We start from the raw sequence: 20,470 nt of genomic DNA, 5'->3' as shown, positions 1-20,470 counted from the left end.
GGAACAGTGAGAGTGTGGGGCGGCCAGAGATGCTGCTGGGAGGGGTCAGATGCCAGTGACAGGGACCCTGTCCCCCAGTCTCGGGAGGCTGCTGGAGGCAGTGCACAGCCTCGGGCTGAGGGGATCAGAATAGGCTGTAGGGAGAGCTCCCTGGCTGTCTCTGGGGATATGGATAGTGACAAAGTCAGCAGGGGCCCTGTGATTGGCAATTTCTGGCAATATTGGAGGTCACAGATGACAAAGACCTGGGAAGGGGACAGAGGAGTGAATTAGGGTGTGGGAGGAAAGGCCCTTGAGTCTGGCCAGCTTGGAGCCACTCAGCCTTTTGGTGCCTTGGCCACCTTGGCACAGGAGTGAGGGGAGCGAACACTTTTGGGATAACAGTCCTAAATTCATAAAAATGCATAGAGAGGTGACGAGGAAGCCGCTGACATCGAGATACTTCGAGGTCAGAACCAACCCAGAAGCCCCTGTGTTGGTGCCCTGCAGGTGGCTGGACGGCGGCCATGGATTTATAAGCACAGGTGGCTTCCTGGCTCTCTGACCCATGCTAAGGGATTTGGAAGTGTTACCTGTGTTCTGTTGGGGACAAGCTCACAGGTGCTGCCCATGTGGCTATGTGTGGGGCCTCCACATAAGGTGGAAGTGGGGCTAAATTTCAGCCAGCCACTGGAGAAAAGAAACATTTGTCTTTTTTATTTATTCAGTCACAGAGTCCTTACCTTCTCCCCTTGGCCTCCAGGGTCCCAAGATAAGCCCTGCAGGCGGCCTTGGAACCAGGCCAGTGCTGCACCTGCATTCCAGCGCTGCCTCTCAGGGTGACCTGGGGGAGTTTCAGGACCGCTCATGTCTGCTCAATTGTCCCACCCATACTGATCACAGCAGCACCCACCTCCCAGGGCTCCCCTAGATGACTCCAGGTTTACTGAGTGAGTAGACTGTGCCTTGTATTGTATGTGGAGGGGTCAGCTGTCCTCCCAGCTTGTGATGGTGGGCAGTGGTGGCTTCCTATGGTTGCTGTGACAATGTTCCACAGGCTGAATGGCTTACAATAATACACATTTATCTCCTCCCACTCTGGGTAGGCATCTGACATCAAGGTTCCTGTGGGGCCATTCGCCCTGCAAAAGCTGTAACTCTTCTAGCATCTGGTGGCTTGTGGACCCACCACTCCAGTCTCCACTTAAGTCTTTGCGCAGCCTCTCTGTCTTCTCCTATTAGGATGCTTGTCATTGGATCTGGGCCCACCCTACTACAGAACCATCCCATCTCCAGGGCCTTAACTTAGTTACATCTGCGAGGACTTTCTTCCAAACAAGGTCACATGTGTGGGTTATGAGTGACAGATCTTGGGTGGGGGCATCATTCGGTTCCCTAGGACTGACCCTAGGGAACAGACCCCAGAGGCACTATATGCTCTGAAGGAGGACCCAAGTGAGGGTGTGGCAGTCTTGGGGACGGTCAGGTCCCTGTGTGGGTCTGGAGCTGGAGACCACCTCACTCTGAGACCCTGGTTGCTGTCCCCCTAGAAGGTGGCAGTGGAAGACGCAGGAATGGCAAAGGTACCGCAGGGACCCTGGAGGAAGTGCCATGTGTGAGAACTGCGTTTAAGGAGTCAGCATAGGAAGAAGGGTCCACTGAGGCACTGAAGGAGCAGAGACCCTGCAGGGTCTGTATGTCCACAAAGGCAGATGATGTGAAAAGTCCTAGAAGGGGGAGTTAACACCACAGAGAAAGGGTGGCCATAAAATGTCTACAAATGCCCTCTCTGGCCACAGGGAGGCCATTTGCCCCAGGATGAGGTTGTTCTTGGCAGCTCCGGTCCGGGTAAGGGGGGCTCCCCACCTTGCAGGCCAGGAAGCTCTCTCTTATTATACCCAAGGCCAAGAAGCCAGGACCGTTCCTCTGCCCTTCCCTCTCAGACTAGTCCCTAATGTCCCTCTGGTCTATGTGAACCTAATTCCACCAGATACAAATGTGGAACAGAACAGACCTGCCCCCAAGGACCCTATCTGCTCACCAGGCAGGCATCTTGTCTGAAGTCCATGTGTCCCCTCCTGACATGGTGACTACCTTCCCTCCAGTAGGACCAAGATTCACTTTCAGGAAATGTGCCCCAGAAAGACTTGGGGACTTCAGGTCCCAGTGAGGGAGGTGGGGGGAACAGGGGATGTTCCATTCTGGAAAGTCTACACACCACATGTGAGACCTCCCACTGTTCCTGAACACACGCATACACACAGGACATGGGGTTCTCTGTGGGGCAGGCCCACAGAGGTGTGCATTTGGAGGCCCTGTGACCTAACAGTGAGGCTGTCAGCATACATGGTAACCCTTGTCATCGCAGACATTCGGCCAAGCATCACCCAATACATGTAGAACATGGAGGAAGCAGAGAAGAGCTGAGGGCAGGACAGAGACAAGGATACCGAGTGGAGCACCCCATGATGGGAAGCTCCATCATAGCTTCTGTGGGCTTCTGTGAGGGAGGGGAGCCCAAAGCCCCAAAGCTGGGCACTCACAGCTTTGCCTGGCAGCCTCCAGCCACCTCTCTCTCCCAGACCCCTTCTCATTAACAAATTCCTCTTGCTAGGTGAGCTTAGAGGCACAGGGATATTTTGAGACTTGCTGGAAGTTTCCACCCAGGCCTCACAGCCTCCTGTGTATCTTCATCTATTATCTCACTGGCCCAGGATTGCTGAGGCCACAAAGAGTCCCTAAATGGCAAATTTTAGTGTTGCTGAGCTGTACAGCCTGACCCTGAGCTGGGCAGGGTTGGGGGAATTCTAATTTTATCTGAGAGATAACTTTAAAACAGTTTTTTAAAAACAAAACAGAAAAGACAAAAAGAGAAAAACAAATAATTGGCTTAGAAATAAACTCTGTCCTGGTGCCTGGCTGGTTCCCAAGTTCAGAAGCTATGTGCAATGCCCCTGGTGGCTGTACCTGGCTACTGCACCCTCAGGGGCCATCTTCACTGGACTTGCTATTCACACAAAGACACAGAACTTGCATCCTTTTTCCTGACAGCTTGCTTGTAACTGAACTCCTCTGCCCTGGGGATCAGCAAAGTACAAATCACAGAGCAAAGATTTTCCATTGCGTGGGGGCCAGGCTTGGTTTCAGGTTGTGGACAGAGTGACCTTTGTGAATAAATGGGCAGAGAAGTGACAAGTGTATCCCCACTGAGTCAGTGCAGACTGCTCCTGCCCCAAGGAAAGTCCCAGCCATTGCTGCTGTCAGAACAGCTAATGAGCCCACACAGGCAGCTTTTTTGTTAGTGGCCCTGAGAGCAGCTGGCAACACCTGCTCTGTGGCCTCCCCATCCTTCCCTGTCACTCTTAACCATGGCTTTTTAGAAGTGTGGGGCTGGACTGTGGCTCAGTGGTACACCACCTGCCTAGCATTCATGAGGCTCTGGGTTCCATCCCAGCACAGAAAAAAAAAAAAAAAAAAAAAGAAGTATGGACACCCAGAGCAATAGGTATTCTTCTGTTTTGAGTAGATGACACATATATGTCATTTTTTTCAAGAATATTTTTAAATGGTTTTTTTTGGGGGGCGGGGGAATCTCCAACCTGCTCTTGGCCTCCCAGTTCCTTCTTGGTCCTTCCACATGTAATCTTATATGAGGCATGTTCACATTTCCCCACCTGGGTTACTCCCATAGTGGCACCCAGAGGGTCCACCTCACTGTGTCACTTCACGTCTCTTGGTGATTGCTGCATCTCAGGACACATAGGTCGCCTCATTCACTTTAGTGGTTGTGTAGTATTATTCCATCTTGTGGATACCACACAGTTTAGGCCTACTGATGTGCCCAGGTTGCCTCAAGACTTTGGGTATTGTGGAGAGTGTTGCAATGACACCTGTGTATATGTGGGGAACACATAGACATGACAATGACGTCAACAGGAATCAGAAAGGCACATTCTAAATAGCAGAGGGTGGTTCTAAGTAGCCCTCCAAAGGGTGACCCCACCAACAATGTGTGAGGAGCCTGCTTTCCCACAGCCTTTTGTGGCAGGAAGAAATGACATGGGTTTTTTTTTTGGTTTTTTTGTAGCTTTAATTTGCATTTCTCTCCTTAGTCCAGGGATTTTGGAAAGCATGTCTTATTGGTAGGTCTCCACTGCCCACAGGAAACCTCAAATCATAAGTCTGGACAGAGAAGAATGAAGAAAAGTGAGGGGAAGTCCTTCACTCAAGAGCAGAGGGACTCTGGGTTGGTCATCCAGTGTGGCATGCACAAGCCACCTAAAACTTAAAGCTCTAAAAATCACAGATGTTTTACTGTCTCTCACAGTATAGGGGGACTGGGCAGGTTTTGTGTTGTTCTCACTTGGGGTCTCAGAGGCCATAGGCAGGGGGTGCTGGTGTGAAGCCTTCGGAGGCCTGACTCTGATGCTGCGAGGCAGTGCCTTACCCCTCCTACATCTGCTGTCCCTGTGCATGTGGCCTTTCCAGCTGGACTTTTCACATGCTGCTCAGGATTCCAAAACAGGAAAAGCCAAGGTTGCCAGGCCTTCAGGTATAGGGTCAGAGCCAGCCTAACACAACCACTGTGTTGTTTTCCTGGACAAATGAGTCCCAGCCCAGCACTGAAGGAGAGGAATTCCACCAGGACATGGTGTCTGTAGCCAATCTTTTGGGGACCGTCTGATAACTTCTTATCACAGTGTGGTCAGAGTGTCGTTGTGGGTGTTTGAATCTCATGCTGAAAACATCAGAAATTGTGACTGTCTAGTTTTCATCCTGGAATCAACTTGGCAGTCCATTCCTGCTCAGTGATGGTCTGTAGTTGGCATTCCATCTGCACTGGAAAGGCTACTGGCCACTTCTCCATTGATCTAGCCAGAATGGCATCTTTGTTTTATTCCAGAGGACTGTGGGAGTGGGGATGGAGGGGGGGACAGGCTGTTCACATAGCGCCACCTCCTGAGAACCCCAGGCTAACACTTGGGGGTGTGCCCCGCTGGGGGCTCTGCTTCCACATCCTCACTCTCTAACCTTTGAGCATGGGACGTGAAGGATAACATCACAGGCCCCAGTGCAACATCAGCTCCCAAAACCCCATCTCCCCTCTCTAAATGCCAGAGTGACACCAGGAGGGCCACTAAGAATCTCACCAGCTCCATCATTTTGTAAACTCCTGAATCTAAGAGCGAATGTAAGGATGAGGGCAGTGCCATCTGTCTGGCATGCTGGCCCCATGCACCCTTTGGGAGTCCCTCAGACTTGTTCCTAGTTTCAGGTGTAAGACTAGGAACAGTATGACTTTGAAACTTAGTTTTGTCATCTGTTACATGGAATGTAAGATGGTGGGGGCACTGTGGAAAGTAGTCAGGCAGATCCTTAAAATACTGAAGAGTTGTCCTGTGTCCCAGTAACCCTTCTCTTAGACAACCAGGAGAGCTGAAAAAGACTTGCTTAATGTGTGCTCCCAGCAGTGTTATTCACACGGCCAAAAGGTGATGGTAACCCAAAGGCCCATCAACTGAGCAGCATATAAACAAACAGAACATAACAGGATATTAGTCAGCCATACAAAGAAGCGAAGTTCTGTACATGGCGCTGTTTGGATTGAACCTTAAAAACATGATGCTGAGTGAAAGAAGCCAGACCTAGACAGTCCCATAGTGCAAGATCCCACTATATGAAATGTCCAGTGCAGGCTGACCCACAGAGACAGAGCAGATGAGTGGTCATCAGAGGCTGAGGGAAGAGGGGTGGCAGTGACTGCTAATGGGACAGAGGGATTGTTTGTGGGTGATAGAAATGGTCTCAAATCAGACAGTGGAGATGGTTCAGTAGCCCCATGAATAGGCTAAGAGCCACTAAAATCCGCACTTTAGTGTGGGGGATTTGACGATATACCAGTTACGGCTCAACTTATAAATGACGTAAGCATCCTCCATTGTAGCTGGAGAATTAAGGAAGATGCTCTGCAGAAAATGCCTGGCACCCAGAACAGGCTCAGGTAATGGTCCCTATCAGCAGTGAGCATACTGTAGGCATCTTACATAAGTCTGCCTTATCTGTCCTTCTACCCCAGGGGGTACCTCATTTCCAGGGACCAGGAATAGTGTGGGATAAAGAGAAATGTCAAGGGGAGGTCTTTGGCCTTGGGCTGGGTCTTCCCCTGGCATCCAAACAAAAGATCAAGTCTTGAGCTATAGAGTGACCTGTGCCCCATTTCTCAGGGTCCTCCTGGTTCACATCTGCCCCCCAGACTCTTGAGTCATCTCTCTGGCCCTGCTTTCAAAGTATAAGCTCACCCACCTTGGCGGAGGCACTGGGTTTAGAACAGATGGAGCTATTATCCACATGCTCATCCATCCATCTCTGTGATTGCCCCAGTCTGCATCCCTAGCAAGTGGAGACCACACCGAGAGCCAGCTCCAGGGGTATCCAGCTTTGAGGTTTCAAAGAAATTGCTACAAGTATGGGGCAGAAATGGGTCAGTTTCCTCCCGATCCAGAAAGTATGCCACCTCCTCAGGAGCCAGGCAGGCCTGCAGCAGGCAGGGGCTGGAAACTGAGCTTCCTTGTGGATTGCCTGGCCCCAATGACAGGAAAAGAAAGACCATCAGGGCAGGGAGGGGACCTGGGGGTACCTGGAATGGAGGGAGTAGGGGTGGCTGGCTGCTGGCCTAAAGGAGGACACACTTGAGAGAAGAAACCTGGAGAATGGGTGCCCCTTCTGAATTCGGGGGTCTTAACCTGTTTTGCAGCACCTCTAGGACCCAAGTTGAGCGCTGACCAGCTGGTCCTGGTCTACAGCACTCTGGGGCTCTGCCTCTGTGCCATACTCTGCTGCTTCCTGGTGGCGGTGGCCTGCTTCTTCAAGAGGAAGGGGGATCCGCTCTCCAGTCAACCCCCTACAGGGCCGCGCAGACCACCAGCCAAAGCCTCCCACGGTGAGTGCGGGATCCTCCTCACTGCATGTCACACATTCGTGGGCCATCCCCCCACTCCTACTCCCAACCCCACCGCTCCTGTTTCTACCTGGACAGCGTTTTGCCCGGGAGAGGTGTGGTAGGGTGGGTGTAGGGTGGCCGACTTCAGCTTCCCAGAACGCAGGGCTCTTGGGGCTAAGACAGAGAGGGGCAGTCACCCTGGGGCGGGTTGGGGGATGGCTGGTTTGGGGGCGCGGGCAGATGCGAGAACCCGGATTTGAAAGCCTGCTCCAGCGCGGGTGGTCCGGGGTGATCCTAAGTCACCAGGATCCAAGAAACTTCTGAAGTGTGGGTGGGGTCAGCCTGGTGGAGGGTACGTGCCAACGCCCTCCCTTGTCCCTGCAGACTCCTCCATGGAAGCTGGCAGCGCTGCGGGCGCGTTGCCCGAGCCAGTGGAGACTTGCAGCTTCTGCTTCCCGGAGCGCAGGCCACCCACCCAGGAGAGTGCGGGCGAGACCACGGACCTCACCGGCACAAGCCCACAGCCATGTGCGCGCGCCCCCGACGAAGGCCTTAGAGTCGTGTGCGCGCCCGCCCAGGACGCTGGCCCTGGCGCGTGAAAGCCAGGGATGGGGACACCAAATGAGAGGAGGGAGATGCGGAGAGAGTGTAAGAAAGAAGAGAGAGATGACTCGGGGAGATAGAGACAGGAGGGATGAGGAAGAGAGATGAGAGAAGGAAGGTGAGGCAGAGTGGGAGGACAGAGGGGACAAGGAGAGGTGCCCCAGCCTGAAGCTGGTCACTATCTCATTCCCAGTGCGAACTGTAGAGCACTTAGACACATGCAGTAAAGTTGCCCGTGCCTGCTGGTCACAGCGCCCAGAGCACCTTCTCCTGCAGAATAAACTACTTGTTCCTTTTCAGGCTTGGAGTTTTCCCTCTGGTGGGGACCTGGCCTCCCTTTTCTCAGACTTCAACATAGATGTGGGTCGCCCTGCACACTGGCCTCTCCTCAGAGAGCTTGTGAACCTGGACTGGGTCAGCTACAGCCGGGTGCACACTAACCTCTTCATTTAAGGAGAAACAGAAACACGGAAGAATGGTCGCAGAGAGGGTAGAAGTGGGCCAGGGTGGGTGTGTATTTGTGGAGTTGTCTTTGCTTGTCTGGCAAATAGAAATGTCCTTCCGTGGGACGGTGGGGAGGACATGAAGCACGTGTGTATGTGGCACATGTATACACATATATATGTATGTGTGTTGTGGTTGTGGAGTGAACAGGAAGGTGAGGGCAGCTCCAGCTGAAGTCTTTCTGAAAGAATGATGTTCATTTGCACCTTTTTTTTTTTTTCCAGTACTGGGGTTTGAACTCAGGGCCTTGAGCTTGCTGGGCAGGTGCTCTACCACTTGAGCCACAGCCCCAGTCTGAATGCACCCATTTTTATTGGCATTTAAAACTACATTTTTAGTAGCATTTAAACCTTAAGGCACTTAACTGTTGTTCTTAGAAGGATTTGCACAGCAAGGTAAGCCACAATTGTATTCATTGAGACTGTTCATCCTGTACCACCAGGGATCACCTTGCAATATTACCCATCCCAAAAGACACACAGCACACTTTGGGAGGTGTAGACAGGAGCTTGGTGCTCCATTGAATGTGCCTCTTCCCATCATCCCTGGGCCAACAGGCTGCACACAGGAACTGGGTGGCTCCAGTGACAGAAAGTTGCCATCCACAGTGTTGAGGCAGAACTCTGAGGTCGAGGTGTTGGCAGAATTGGCTCTTTCTGAGGTTGTGTAGTCAGGAAACTTCCTTGGTCTCTCCTGGCTTGCTGGTGACCATTCCCTCATGTCTTCACCCTGTCTTCCCTCTATCTGTGTCTCTGGGTCCAAATGTCCCTTTTATAAAAACATCAATCATATTAGATTAGGACTCACCCTGATGACATCATTGTAACTTCTCTATAATGACTCTGTCCTTCGACATTCTGAAGCACTGAGAGTTAGGACTTCAGAATAAGCTTTGGGAGTCAAATCCAATGCACAAAGGAGGCTGACTCTTATCAACACGTTGGCATCTAAAAAATACCTGCCCGAGGCACTCACCGAGTGTCCAGCCAGCCTACATCTCGGCCTCACTGTTTGCTCACCACCACGCCTACTGGGAGCAGCTTCCTTTCTCAGAACAAGGTTGGCAGGAAAACCCCTGTCCCTGCTGGTGACATGCTGGGTGCTGGCCAAGGAACACCATAGTCATGTGCTTAGAGATGCATCCTTGGATGCTGAGGCTCATCTGGGAGATGTGGGTGGTTCTATTCTTTTAGGTCTGTAGTTTTTGAATTTGGTTCTGGATGTAGGATGCTACTAGAACTAAGGTGCTAAAAACACCGGGTGCTCGCTGGGCACCTGTGGATCATGCCTTTAATCCTAGCTACTTGGGAGGCAGAGATCAGGAGGATCACAGTTCAAAACAAACCTGGGGAAATAGTTCACAAGACTGTATCTCAAAAATTCCCAGCACAAAAAAAAGGACTGGGTGAATGGCTCAGGTGGTAGAGCCCCTGCCTAGCACGTGTGAGGCCCTGAGTTCAAACACCATACCACCAAAAAAAAAAAAAAAAAATTTCCTCTGCTAGAAAGAAAATCTGCAACTTTAAACACTGCCAATTTACTCATGTTGTATTGGTTTTACCCCCAGAATATATCCTGATTCTAGCCATGTCATGGCCTCTTTGTGTTCTCTGTCATTTCTCACCTGTATTACTGTGCCATTGTACCCCGGTCTCCTCCTCTCTGCCTCCATCTCGAGCACAGGGCTCAGAAGGTTTTTTCTGTAAAGGACCAGGTGGTAAGTATCTCAGGCTTTGTTGACCACACAGCTCGTCCACTGCAGCTGCTCAACAATTACTTAACTCTACCCCTGCTGCAATTCCTATCTTTGCCCCTCTGTAATGTGCACCTTTGTACCTTTCTAAAACTCATCCTACCTTTTCAGCAGTTTGAATGTGATGTGTTTAAGAGTTAGATTGGTTTTGTTTTTTGTCCTTCTTGGGGTTCTCTGAGATTTACAAGAATTCTCAAATCTACAAAGCTTGATATTTTTCATTTAAACAAACTGGCCATTCTATCTTCAAACTGTGTGACATTGTCCCATAGCCCTGTTGTTTTGTCTTGACTCCATTTTCTCTTTGTGATTCAGTTTGGAAAATTCCTGTCAATTCAAGTCCACTGCTTCTTGAGCTGTGTTGAGTATACTAAGGAGTCCGCCAAAGACATATTCTCTCTCACCACAGCTGTGTGTCTAGCATTTCCATTCGACTCTCCTAGTTTCCATGTCTGCTGAAATTCCTCATCTATCCATGCATGTGGTCTGCCAGAGTCTGGTTCTTTGATTTGTCTCTTGACAGTGGGTTGTTTTTATTTGTTTTTTGGTGTATCTTTTTTTTGTTGATTGAATGCCAGTCATGTGTGGAACAGCAAAGACTCTATATCTGAAAATGAGCACATCTTCCCTCTGCTGGCCCTTTGGTGCAAGGGGTTCAGTCCATTTAGTTATGAATCGAGTTAAATTTGGGGTTTGTTGCCTGTTTACCTTCAGTGCACCACTGGCCTGAAATTCCTCTAGTTCTACTGTGCTCTTGGGTGACAATTGGAGTCCAAGGTTCCTGTTTTACCCCTTTCCCATGAGCCTCTGCCGCAGAGGGCCTTCTCCCCTCAATGTTAACTCCTGGAGGTCTATTACCCTGCTCCGTCTCAGTCTGAGGCAGACCCTGTGTTCTTGGTCCCAGAGACAGAGGTTTTTCCATCCACTCTTCTCCTGGAGGAGCAGCCCTCTCATGGCACTGGGACAACCTCCTGTCCCCACAGCCACGGAATGAAGGTACTTCCTTTTCCTTCCACGCCTCAGAGGTCTTTACCTGTACCCTGAGACCAACAGTGTTTGCTGCCCTTTTTCTAGAAGCTTCTACCTTCTTTGGGGGATGGGAAGTCAGGGTGAGCTTTGTGCATTTCCTGCCACAGTGGCTGCCACCTCCCTTCACCCCCCCACACACCTGTGCCCCTGCAGGAAGGTATCTCTGATCTCCCACTCTGTGCCCAATATTTGTATATGTGTGTGCGTGTACCAGTCAAGGTCTGTGGAGAAAAACCTGAGGTGGGTGTGTGTACGCCCTGGTGCTATGGTTTGGATGTGGTTTTTGTCCCTTAAGGCTTCACATGTTGAAATTTGGTCTCTATTGGGAGGTATTATGAGACAAAAACTTTTTTTTTTATTATTCATATGTGCATACAAGGCTTGGGTCATTTCTCCCCCCTGCCCCCACCCCCTCCCTTACCACCCACTCCGCCCCCCTCCTTCTGCCCCCACCCCCTCACTACCCAGCAGAAACTATTTTGCCCTTATTTCTAATTTTTTGTAGAAAGAGTATAAGCCATAATAGGAAGGAACAAGGGTTTTTGCTGGTTGAGATAAGGATAGCTATACAGGGAGTTGACTCACATTGATTTCCTGTGCGTGTGTGTTACCTTCTAGGTTAATTCTTTTTGATCTAACCTTTTCTCTAGTTCCTGGTCCCCTTTTCCTATTGGCCTCAGTTGCTTTAAGGTATCTGCTTTAGTTTCTCTGCGTTAAGGGCAACAAGTGCTAGCTAGTTTTTGGGGTGTCTTACCTATCCTCACCCCTCCCTTGTGTGCTAAAGCTTTTTTCATGTGCTCAAAGTCCAATGCCCTTGTTGTGTTTGCCCTTGATCTAATGTCCACATATGTGGGAGAACATATGATTTTTGGTCTTTTGGGCCAGGCTAACCTCACTCAGAATGATGTTCTCCAATTCCATCCATTTACCAGCGAATGATAACATTTCGTTCTTCTTCATGGCTGCATAAAATTCCATTGTGTATAAATACCACATTTTCTTAATCCATTCATCAGTAGTGGGGCATCTTGGCTGTTTCCATAACTTGGCTATGTGAATAGTGCTGCAATAAACATGGGTGTGCAGGTGCCTCTGGAGTAACCTGTGATGAGACAAAAACTTGATCCGACTACGGTATTTAGAGATGGGAACTTTAGGAGGTGAATAGGGTTGGATAAGGTCATTGGGGTGAGCCCCATGACTGAATCCTGGTGGCTTTGTAAGAGGGGGAGAAACCAGAAGAGACATGTGCTCCTGTTTCTTGCCACGTGGTGCCCGATGCTGCCTTGGGACTCTGCCGGCAAGAAGACCATCACCAGATTCGAGCTCTGGAACCTCCAGACTTGTGAGATTAATAAAGCTCTTTTTCAAAAAACCCAACCACCCTGTAGTATTGTGTTAATAGCAACAGAAAATGAACTTGTGTGCCTTGTCTGCAGCTCCCAGGAGCTCCCCATTCTCATGCTGAGCTATGCTCAGCCTTACCATTTGTACAGTTCCCCCATTTTAGAGATGAAACTGAGACTAGGAGAATTAAGCAGCTTGCCCAAAGCTACCTGCCACCAGGATTGGAGCTCAGGCCGTCTAGCCCCATATTCTAGGCTCTTAGTCACTTGGACCACACTACAGAGGTTAAAATTTTAATAGAGAGGCTAGAAATTTCCATTTGAACATGCAATGAGTGGTAAGCCCAGATAGGGCCAGAGAAACCTCACTGGCATGGAAAGAAGGACAAATTCTGGCGAGAGACCAGGCAGTCATCCATAGGTTCCTAATGAGCCCCAGTCCATGACAGGTCAGCGGTGGAAGTGACCTGCAGCTGTCAGCACTCAGCCTAGAGATGACTCAACCACAGTCCAAGGTGAACTTCCAGGGTGCCCCTTTTAGCCTCAATTCCTGCCCCCTGCCTTTTGTTTTTGTTGGGACTGGGGTTTGAACTCAGGGCTTCACCCTTGAAAGCAGGTGCTGTACTGCTTGAGCCACACCTCCAGTCCATTTTGCTCTGTTTATTTTCTGGTGATGGTGTCTCACAAGCTGTTTGCCCAAGATCCTCCTGACGTCAGCCTCCAAGTAATTAGGATTACAGGTGTGACCCACCAGTGCCTGTCTTCGATTCCCCACCTTTAAGCAGGGTGTCTCTCACCTAGACTGTTTTACCCTGATAGCACCATGTCATTTGTGTACTTTAGGACTCCGCTCCAAGGTCACCATATTGGCAAGCCTTCTCTGGTCACAGCTGCCCATGGATGCTGCATCAGTCTCATTTTTCTACACAGCATTTTTTATGACCTGGCATCTGTTTCCCATCCTTTTTCATTCTCCAGTATCTGGAACAATGCCTGTCATCAGATGGCTATTGAGTAAATAAATTCAGATCATTTCTAGTCTTTTAGAACTTTCAGTTTTAACATTCTACAAAAATACAAGTTATTTACATTCCCTCTTCCTCTTTCCTATGGTTTGAATGTATCCCCCCAAAGTTTATGTGTTGGAAAGTTGGTCCCCATGCATTGATGTGAAGGGGTAAGGGGGATGGCCTGAGGGGGAACTGGGCCAGCAGGGCTCTGTCCTCCATGAATAGTCGATCTGTCCATGGACTCATGGGTAATGGGTTATCACAGCAGTGGCTACTGTTACCAAGATGAGCTCTTGCTTGTGTCTTACCATGTACCAAGGCCCCGCACCAGATGCCGGGACCATGCTCTCCACATTTTAGAGATGAGGGACTGGGGAGGCACAGAGGACACACTGCCAGGGACAATGAAGCCACAGCCAGGACTCCCAGTTCTTGAGATATGCTTTCCCAATGACATCAGCTGCTTTCTGTGGGAGACAAGACTGGGGAGGGACTCACGTCTGTATTGGTCTTCACAAATTTGTCATATGAAGAATACTATCTCCAACTTAAATGAGCTCATCCCCTGGAGTAAAGTGGATCAGATTTCATTTGGATGAATTTCTTCCTGTTGGAAAAGTTCTTTCTCTCCCCTGTTGGCAGGGAACCATGTGCAAACTCAGGAAGGGAGTGGTATCTCCCATGAACTGATCCAGGTTGCTGTTTCAAGTGAACTCTGGTCTGAATTGGACCCCCAGATCTGTCTGCTACAGGATCCGACTTCATGCCTGGGCAAAGGCAAGAATCTGAGAGCTCAGAAGTCAGAGAGATGTCATTTAGCATGGTGGCCATCATGGGGTACCAGCTCTCCCTCCAGAACTCCTGCTGGAGGAGGGTTGCCATTGAGGCTCACGGCTGAGTCTTTCTCTAGGAATTACCCTTTAATAAACAAAGCCATCTCATCCCAGGCCAAGCCTCCTTCTAAACCTGCATCCAGGACTGAGCCAAGTGAGGGCAGTCCCAGCCCTATGCTCCCACACAACACAGTGCAGGGCATCCATACAGGGGAGCTTCTGTTCTGATTGGGCTACACCCAACCTTTCCCTCTGCCAAACCCCACTTGCCTCCCTCCCTCCCTCCTTCCCTCCCTCCTTCCTTCCCTCCTTCCCTCACTCCCTCGGTGATATTGACCATGAGAGGCTCCTGGAAGACCTCCTTCCCCCTCATTCACAGCTCAGTCTTCTAACTGGCCACATTCAACTCATCTCATTGGAGCCTGAGAGCTCATTGCCTGGTTCCTTTGCCTTCCCCTGAACTTGGAAAGGACAGAGTAGGGGAACATCTCTTTGTAGATTGATTCTACTCCTCTGTAACTTTCCACAGCCTTTACTTCTCAGAGGCGCCTAGACCCTCACTCTATTCTTGGGAAAACTGATCCTTCATAACCTGGTCTCCTTTTGAGTCTGAGGCTCCTGTCCCTCCATTGTTCCTAGGTGACTGAGGTTACAGTCTGCAAGGCTTTACTCACCAGGACCTCTGCTACCTCAGGGCATTTGCTTTTGCTATCTTCTCTACCTGGGTGCCCTTCCCTGCTCCATACCTGCTGTGTGTCACTCCTCACTGGATTCCCTAGATCTATCAAGTCACCATAGCACTGAAAACTTCCTTCCAGTCCACATTTCTCACAGACTGTGAATACTGTATCAATTTATCTCTCTTTCCTGATAATTTGTAATATATTTTGGTTTTTGGTAGCACTAGGATTTGAATTCAGGGCTTCTAAACTGCTAGGCAGATGCTCTACCACTTGAGCCAAAAAAGGCCTCAGACCTTTTTTGCTTTATTTTTTGGATAAAGGTTTCATATTTTTGCCTGGATTGGCCTCAAACTGCAATCCTTCTACCCATGCCTCCCGGGTAGCTGGGATTACAGACTTGAATCACCATGCATAGCTCATTTTCCTAGGTTGACCTCAAACCTTGATCTTCCTGATCCCTGCCTCCCATTTAGCTAGGATTACAAGTGCTCACACCGTGCCTGCCTAATCTATAAATTTCTTGAGGGCCTATCTCCCTTTTGCGCACCATTACAGATGGTTTCTAATAGAGATGGTTCAGCTAACAATTGTTCTACTTTACAGTGGTGCAAGGGATGTGCATTTGGAAGAAATCATACTTGGAATTCTGAATTTTGGTCTTTTCCCAGACCAGTGAGATGACAGTCCTCTGTGATGCAGGACAGTGGCAGCTCCCAGTCAGTCCCATTGACCACGAGGGTCAACACAGGATACTCGGTGTGCTGGTGCTAGGATGTGATGTTCAATAGGTGTGTTCAATGCGTTTTTAGACATTTTCAACTTACAATGGGCTAATCAAGACATAACCTCAGTGCAAGTTGAAGGCCATCTGCGTATGCCATGTGTGACGTTTTTGATTATCAGAATCAAGCAGGATAGTTGTGTATTAAAAAAAAATGTATTATGGGTAAGGCAGTGTCAAGTGCTGTGGAGGTAAGATAAGACTAGAGCCAGCCCCTCCCTAGTTTAGATGCCCCTCTTTTATGGATGTAGTCCAAGATAAGTTTTTTTTTCTTTTTTAAACAATGAAAGTGGCATGTCATACTCACCAATAACAATGCCCATCAAGTCCCTGGGGAGAGGGTCTCCTCCATGGTAGCCCTGGGTGTTCTGGTTGGTGGAGCCTGGCTACCCATGCTGCCAGTGGTTGTAGAGAGGAAGACAGCCCAGGGAGCATGCCCTGGCCTTCCAAGCTCCTGCCCAGAAGCCAGACACACATTTCTTAGTTTTCAAATTGAGGCCCCTTCCTCAGTTCCTGGATGTGTAACTGGCATCTTGGCAAATGGCAGGATCCCCACATCCACCTTTGGCTCCACTGGGTGGTGAGGGCTACCACACTTCCTCCTGGTAAGCCAGGAGCAATCCTGCCTTCCTTGGGGGGATTTCAAAGACCAGAGGGCCCCATCAAAGACTTAAAGCAACTGTAGTGATGAGGGCTGTGGTGTCCCTGTGTAACGCACCTGTGTGGAAGCCTGACTTTGGAAGATGACCTTACCACTGTGAATCTTATCCAAATACAGTTAATGTCACAGATGTGGAATTGTTGTTGAATTAAATCAACATGGCCCCTGGCACCAAGAATGCATCTGTGCTCACCTTTCTCTCCACACCAAAGCAACTGGCCTTTCCCAACTGGCTAGCATTCTTAGGGCTATGGTAGTTCTCGTGCTTTCTTTCTACTGTAACATAGGAGTGTTATAGACATATTGACCAACTTGACAGTCCGTAAAATATACTCTGGTTCTTACACTGATGACATTGTGCAGATGGATTGATGAATGGGAAGTAGCAAATACTAAAGGCACTTTAATAAGATATAAGTGACAGGTGACAGAACAACTCCCCCAGACTCAGGGACCCATATACCAATGAAGTTTCCCAGGACTCAGTGGAGCCCATCAAGATCTTTGTTTCAAAACGGAAAACAAGTTGCTTGGCCTTGCCCCACCTGCTATGAAGGCCTGGCTGTGTTTGGAGGCAGCACTGAGTGTGTCTAACCCATCTACAAAGGCACACATCTACATGGCTGCCAGCTTCAAGTGGAACCTGAGTAAGTTTGGGCTGTCATTTCTGCTGTTCTCCCACCTAAAGCTTATCACTCAGAAGATCCCATGATTCTCAAAGGATTTGCAGCAAGTAAGAATGCATTTTGGAGACTCCAGCAAGGACAATCACAGAACAGACCTCCAGATTCCAAAGCAATGCCGTCTTCTGCAGATACTTACTCTCCTTTTTTAGAAACAGCTTCTGCTCGCTACCTGGGATTAGTGGGACTGAATGCCTTGTCATGGGTGGCAGATGGCCGTGCGGTCTGAGCATCTCATAATGAAATGGGCACTTAGTGCTGGCATCATCAGCAGCACTAGAGAGGGGCTCAGTATGCCTGGAAGGCAGAATTGCCCGAGCAGGGGCTCCCTCTCCACAGGTGCATGGTCTCCTGATTGTCTATCAGTTGAAATCCAGAGAAGATTTCAAGCAAGATGTGAAATGTAGGAAAAGTTAACAGCAAAGTTTATTAAGAGAAGGATATGCTTTCATAGAGTAGCTTGGGTTCTCTCAGAGAGGAGACCAATGATGCATTTTTGTGTCCCAGCTTTATCGGGTTTTAAGAAGTTTTTCAAGATAGCATTTTTTTAGAGGGGGGGTGCAGTACTGGTGTTTGAACTTAGGGTCTCATGCTTGCTAGGCAGGCACTCTAGCACTTGAGTCACTCTGCCAGCCTTTTTTTTTTTTTTTTGTGATACAGGGGCCTGAACTCAGGGCCTATACCTTGAGCCACTCCACAAGCCCTTTTTTGTGATGGGTTTTTTTGAGATAGGGTCTTGCAAACTATTTGCCTAGGCTGGCCTTGAACCTCATTCCTCCTGATCTCTGCCTCCTGAGTAGCTAGGATTACAGGTGTGAGCCACTGGTGCCTGGTTGCCTCTAAAAGATGACTTTACACATTTTTTCCTTTGGTCTTATGAGTCTAAGAGTTAACAGAATGTTAAATTCCAGCCAGGACTAGCTAACAAAATTTCCTAACACTGTGAATAGCAAAACTTAGTACAAGCAAGAAGGCAGAAGGGAGAGAAAATACATAGAGAGCCCAAAATCTTTACAATTACCCTGTGGTTACAGTTCAGGATACAAAAGGCAAATTGAGAGTGATTATTTGGCCTCTGTAGACACAGGAGAGAGGAAATCTCCACTGCTGTACAAGTTTTGTTAGGTAACAGTCCAGAATGAGAGTAAAACTGAGAGGGTGACTCCCACAAATGGATAAGGAATCAGGTAGACTTACCAGAGTCAGAGAAGAAAAGTCACTTGCTCCTGAACAGGGGCCTCCTGCCCTGCAAAAGCTTTATAGATGCAAAGCAGGGCAAAAGCAAAGCAGAAATGTCCTGTACACCATTGGACAGGACAATGCCCTGAGGGGCAAGGCTCAGGAGTGCTGCACTGGAGGTCCCAAGACCTCAAGCTTTTATTGGAGTCTGTGGACCTGGTCAGTCCTGGAAAACTAAGTTTTGGGTCATTAACTCCTTCCACATGTGGGCAGGGACAGGTTTTAGCCTTGAATGGTCAAACTGGGTCTGTTATTTTTATGTGGGCTCCAGGGGCTGTGGGTCAGCAAGACCCTGCGGTATGTCACAAGTTGTGACATTAACAGTCTAGGATGTGATTCCTTATCAGCATCCAAGCCATAGTTCTCAGCCACCAGGTTTTCTAAGTCCTCACCCAGAACATGTATCAATGTCTGCTTTCCAGATGTGTCTCCACAATGGGCTGCCTTGTGCCAGCTGAAGTGGACTGGGGCACTCTTGCATCCCCTAGTGTTTCATCTGGCTGAACTTGTGACTGGAACTGCCTCAAAGAAGGCAAGGGGCTTCCCACAAGGGAGTTCCTGAAACTGTCCCCAGGTGGTTGGGATTTCAAAGACTGCACACTACACATCAGGATGGTCATCCAAAGCATCAATCAGGAGACTTCTTAAATGGGCTGTGGTGCATGTCAAGGGGAAGTGTATGTCCCTAAGCAGTTCTTAGGTATGTCAGCAGTCAGGGACAGGGTATGGGGTTACATGAGGTTTTAAGGAATCTGGCTCAGGGCCAGGGCATTTTCTCTAGTGTCACTATGGATTTGGTATCAGAGGACTTGGAGACCCCAGCTTAGGCTCAAGCCCACTGGGAAAAACCTGCAGCTGGCTGGTCAGAGCAGTTAAGACATCCATGAATTTCAGCCAGGACATGGAAAGCAGAGCAGTAGAGGTCCCTACACCCACTTGGTGATGAACGGATGTCCTCCCACAGAGTGGATTTTGGAGTAGTCCACCTCAGCTGGAATGATAGGGATCCTGGCACTGAGCCACATCCATGCATGGGGAGCTGCCAAACAGCTGGGTTGATGGTCAAGGACTTGGAGGAAAAGGATAGAATAGTTGGTAACAAGAGCTGGGTGGGGAAAGACCTGTCAACATGAAGATGACTATTATCTGTTCTCTTTGTTCCCGAGGTAGGGAGAGAGAATCCCTACAGAAGACACTTTCCATGTTCAGGCAGATACAAGGACATGCCCATTCTTTCCCCAAGCCCTACACTTGCTCAGTGGGCCTGTGAACAAAGTGGCAGTTAACCAGGCTGACAGACTCAACATCAAACACTTACCCTTACCAAGGCCCCCCCAGGCTGGCACTACTCCAATACCCTATCTACCACCAGATGCCCGCTAATCCCCAGGTGGGTGCTGCAATTTCACAGAGGACCAGTCTGTCACCTGACTATGCTGGCCTCTTCCACTATAGAGGCTGAGGCTTGCCTTCGCTGAAATAAAGCCATGTCCCGGACATGGGTTCACCTGCCCTGGCCATCAGCAGCTCCACCCTATCTCAGCATCCTGCCAGCCCTGCACTTTGATCAGGACCCCCGGTGCCAACAGAAGATAGGCAGCAATAGGCTGCTGTCCCTGTCACATCACCCAGCTGCAGGTGGGCTTATGGGGACCTGTTATGGTGAAGCCATGAGGTTGTCTTGCCAGGGCATTTCAAGTTTTACTAGAAACCATTACATGGTGCTACCTCCCTGCGGCCGGCACGTAGGGATTTGAGCACTGAGGTGGGATATATAAAACTGGCTAATATTATACCTATCAACCTGGTTTTCCTTTTCTTGCCCTGGAATATTTGTATTTTTTGCCTTGGTCTTAATCCTCCCCCTCCCCCCCTGCAGGGGGAGGAAATTCTGCAGAAGACATCTCATGGAGACTGAGACATGTCCGCACAGTCTCCACAATCTGGACAGTCTGCACACAGTAGGGATAAAGACCAAGTCTGGAACCTGGGTGAGTTCTCTGTGCCTCTAGGCATTTCCACAGAAGGGAAGTAGAACTGTTTTCAACAGAGGCATCCAAAAGAAGAAGAGAACATTGCAGACCTCATTGGTCTAAGCCAACCAGGTGAGAAGTCCTGGAGAGCGAGGGTAAGGGGAGGGTCAGCGTTAACCACAGTCCTCTGCCTGTCACAGAGCCATAGGCTCTACAAGCACCGTCTTTTGTCACTTACACCCACTGCTCTTTCATTCCTTAGGAGCTTGCTAACAACCCATGCTCCTGAGCCACAGCCAGGTGGCCCAATTATGCTCTGGCACAGAGCTTGTACTTCAAGGTCCTTGTATTTCAAGACCTTGTACTTCAAGGTCCACAGATGACTCCTGAAGGCACAGATGACAGTAAGGCAAGGGGCCTTACTGTGCCCAGAGGTCTGGATCCAGCATGTCC

At 49.3% G+C, this 20,470-nt stretch overlaps 1 protein-coding gene across 1 annotated transcript in view; it reads left to right on the top strand.

The window, feature by feature from the left end:
* The window catches only part of Tnfrsf13b (TNF receptor superfamily member 13B), a 91,041-nt gene extending 80,812 nt beyond the window's left edge, over nucleotides 1-10,229 (top strand). The window contains exons 5-6 of the mRNA XM_074044759.1: nucleotides 6,734-6,919; nucleotides 7,304-10,229. Coding sequence (XP_073900860.1) covers nucleotides 6,734-6,919; nucleotides 7,304-7,518 — 401 coding nt within the window. The 3' untranslated portion in view covers nucleotides 7,519-10,229. The remainder of the gene's footprint in view (nucleotides 1-6,733; nucleotides 6,920-7,303) is intronic.
* Nucleotides 10,230-20,470: the final 10,241 nt, after the last annotated feature.

The sequence above is a fragment of the Castor canadensis genome, chromosome 11 (assembly GCF_047511655.1).
Source record: "Castor canadensis chromosome 11, mCasCan1.hap1v2, whole genome shotgun sequence".
NCBI lineage: Eukaryota > Metazoa > Chordata > Mammalia > Rodentia > Castoridae > Castor > Castor canadensis.
The sequence above is the reverse complement of the archived record's forward strand: the minus strand, read 5'-3'. Positions and strand labels throughout refer to the sequence as shown.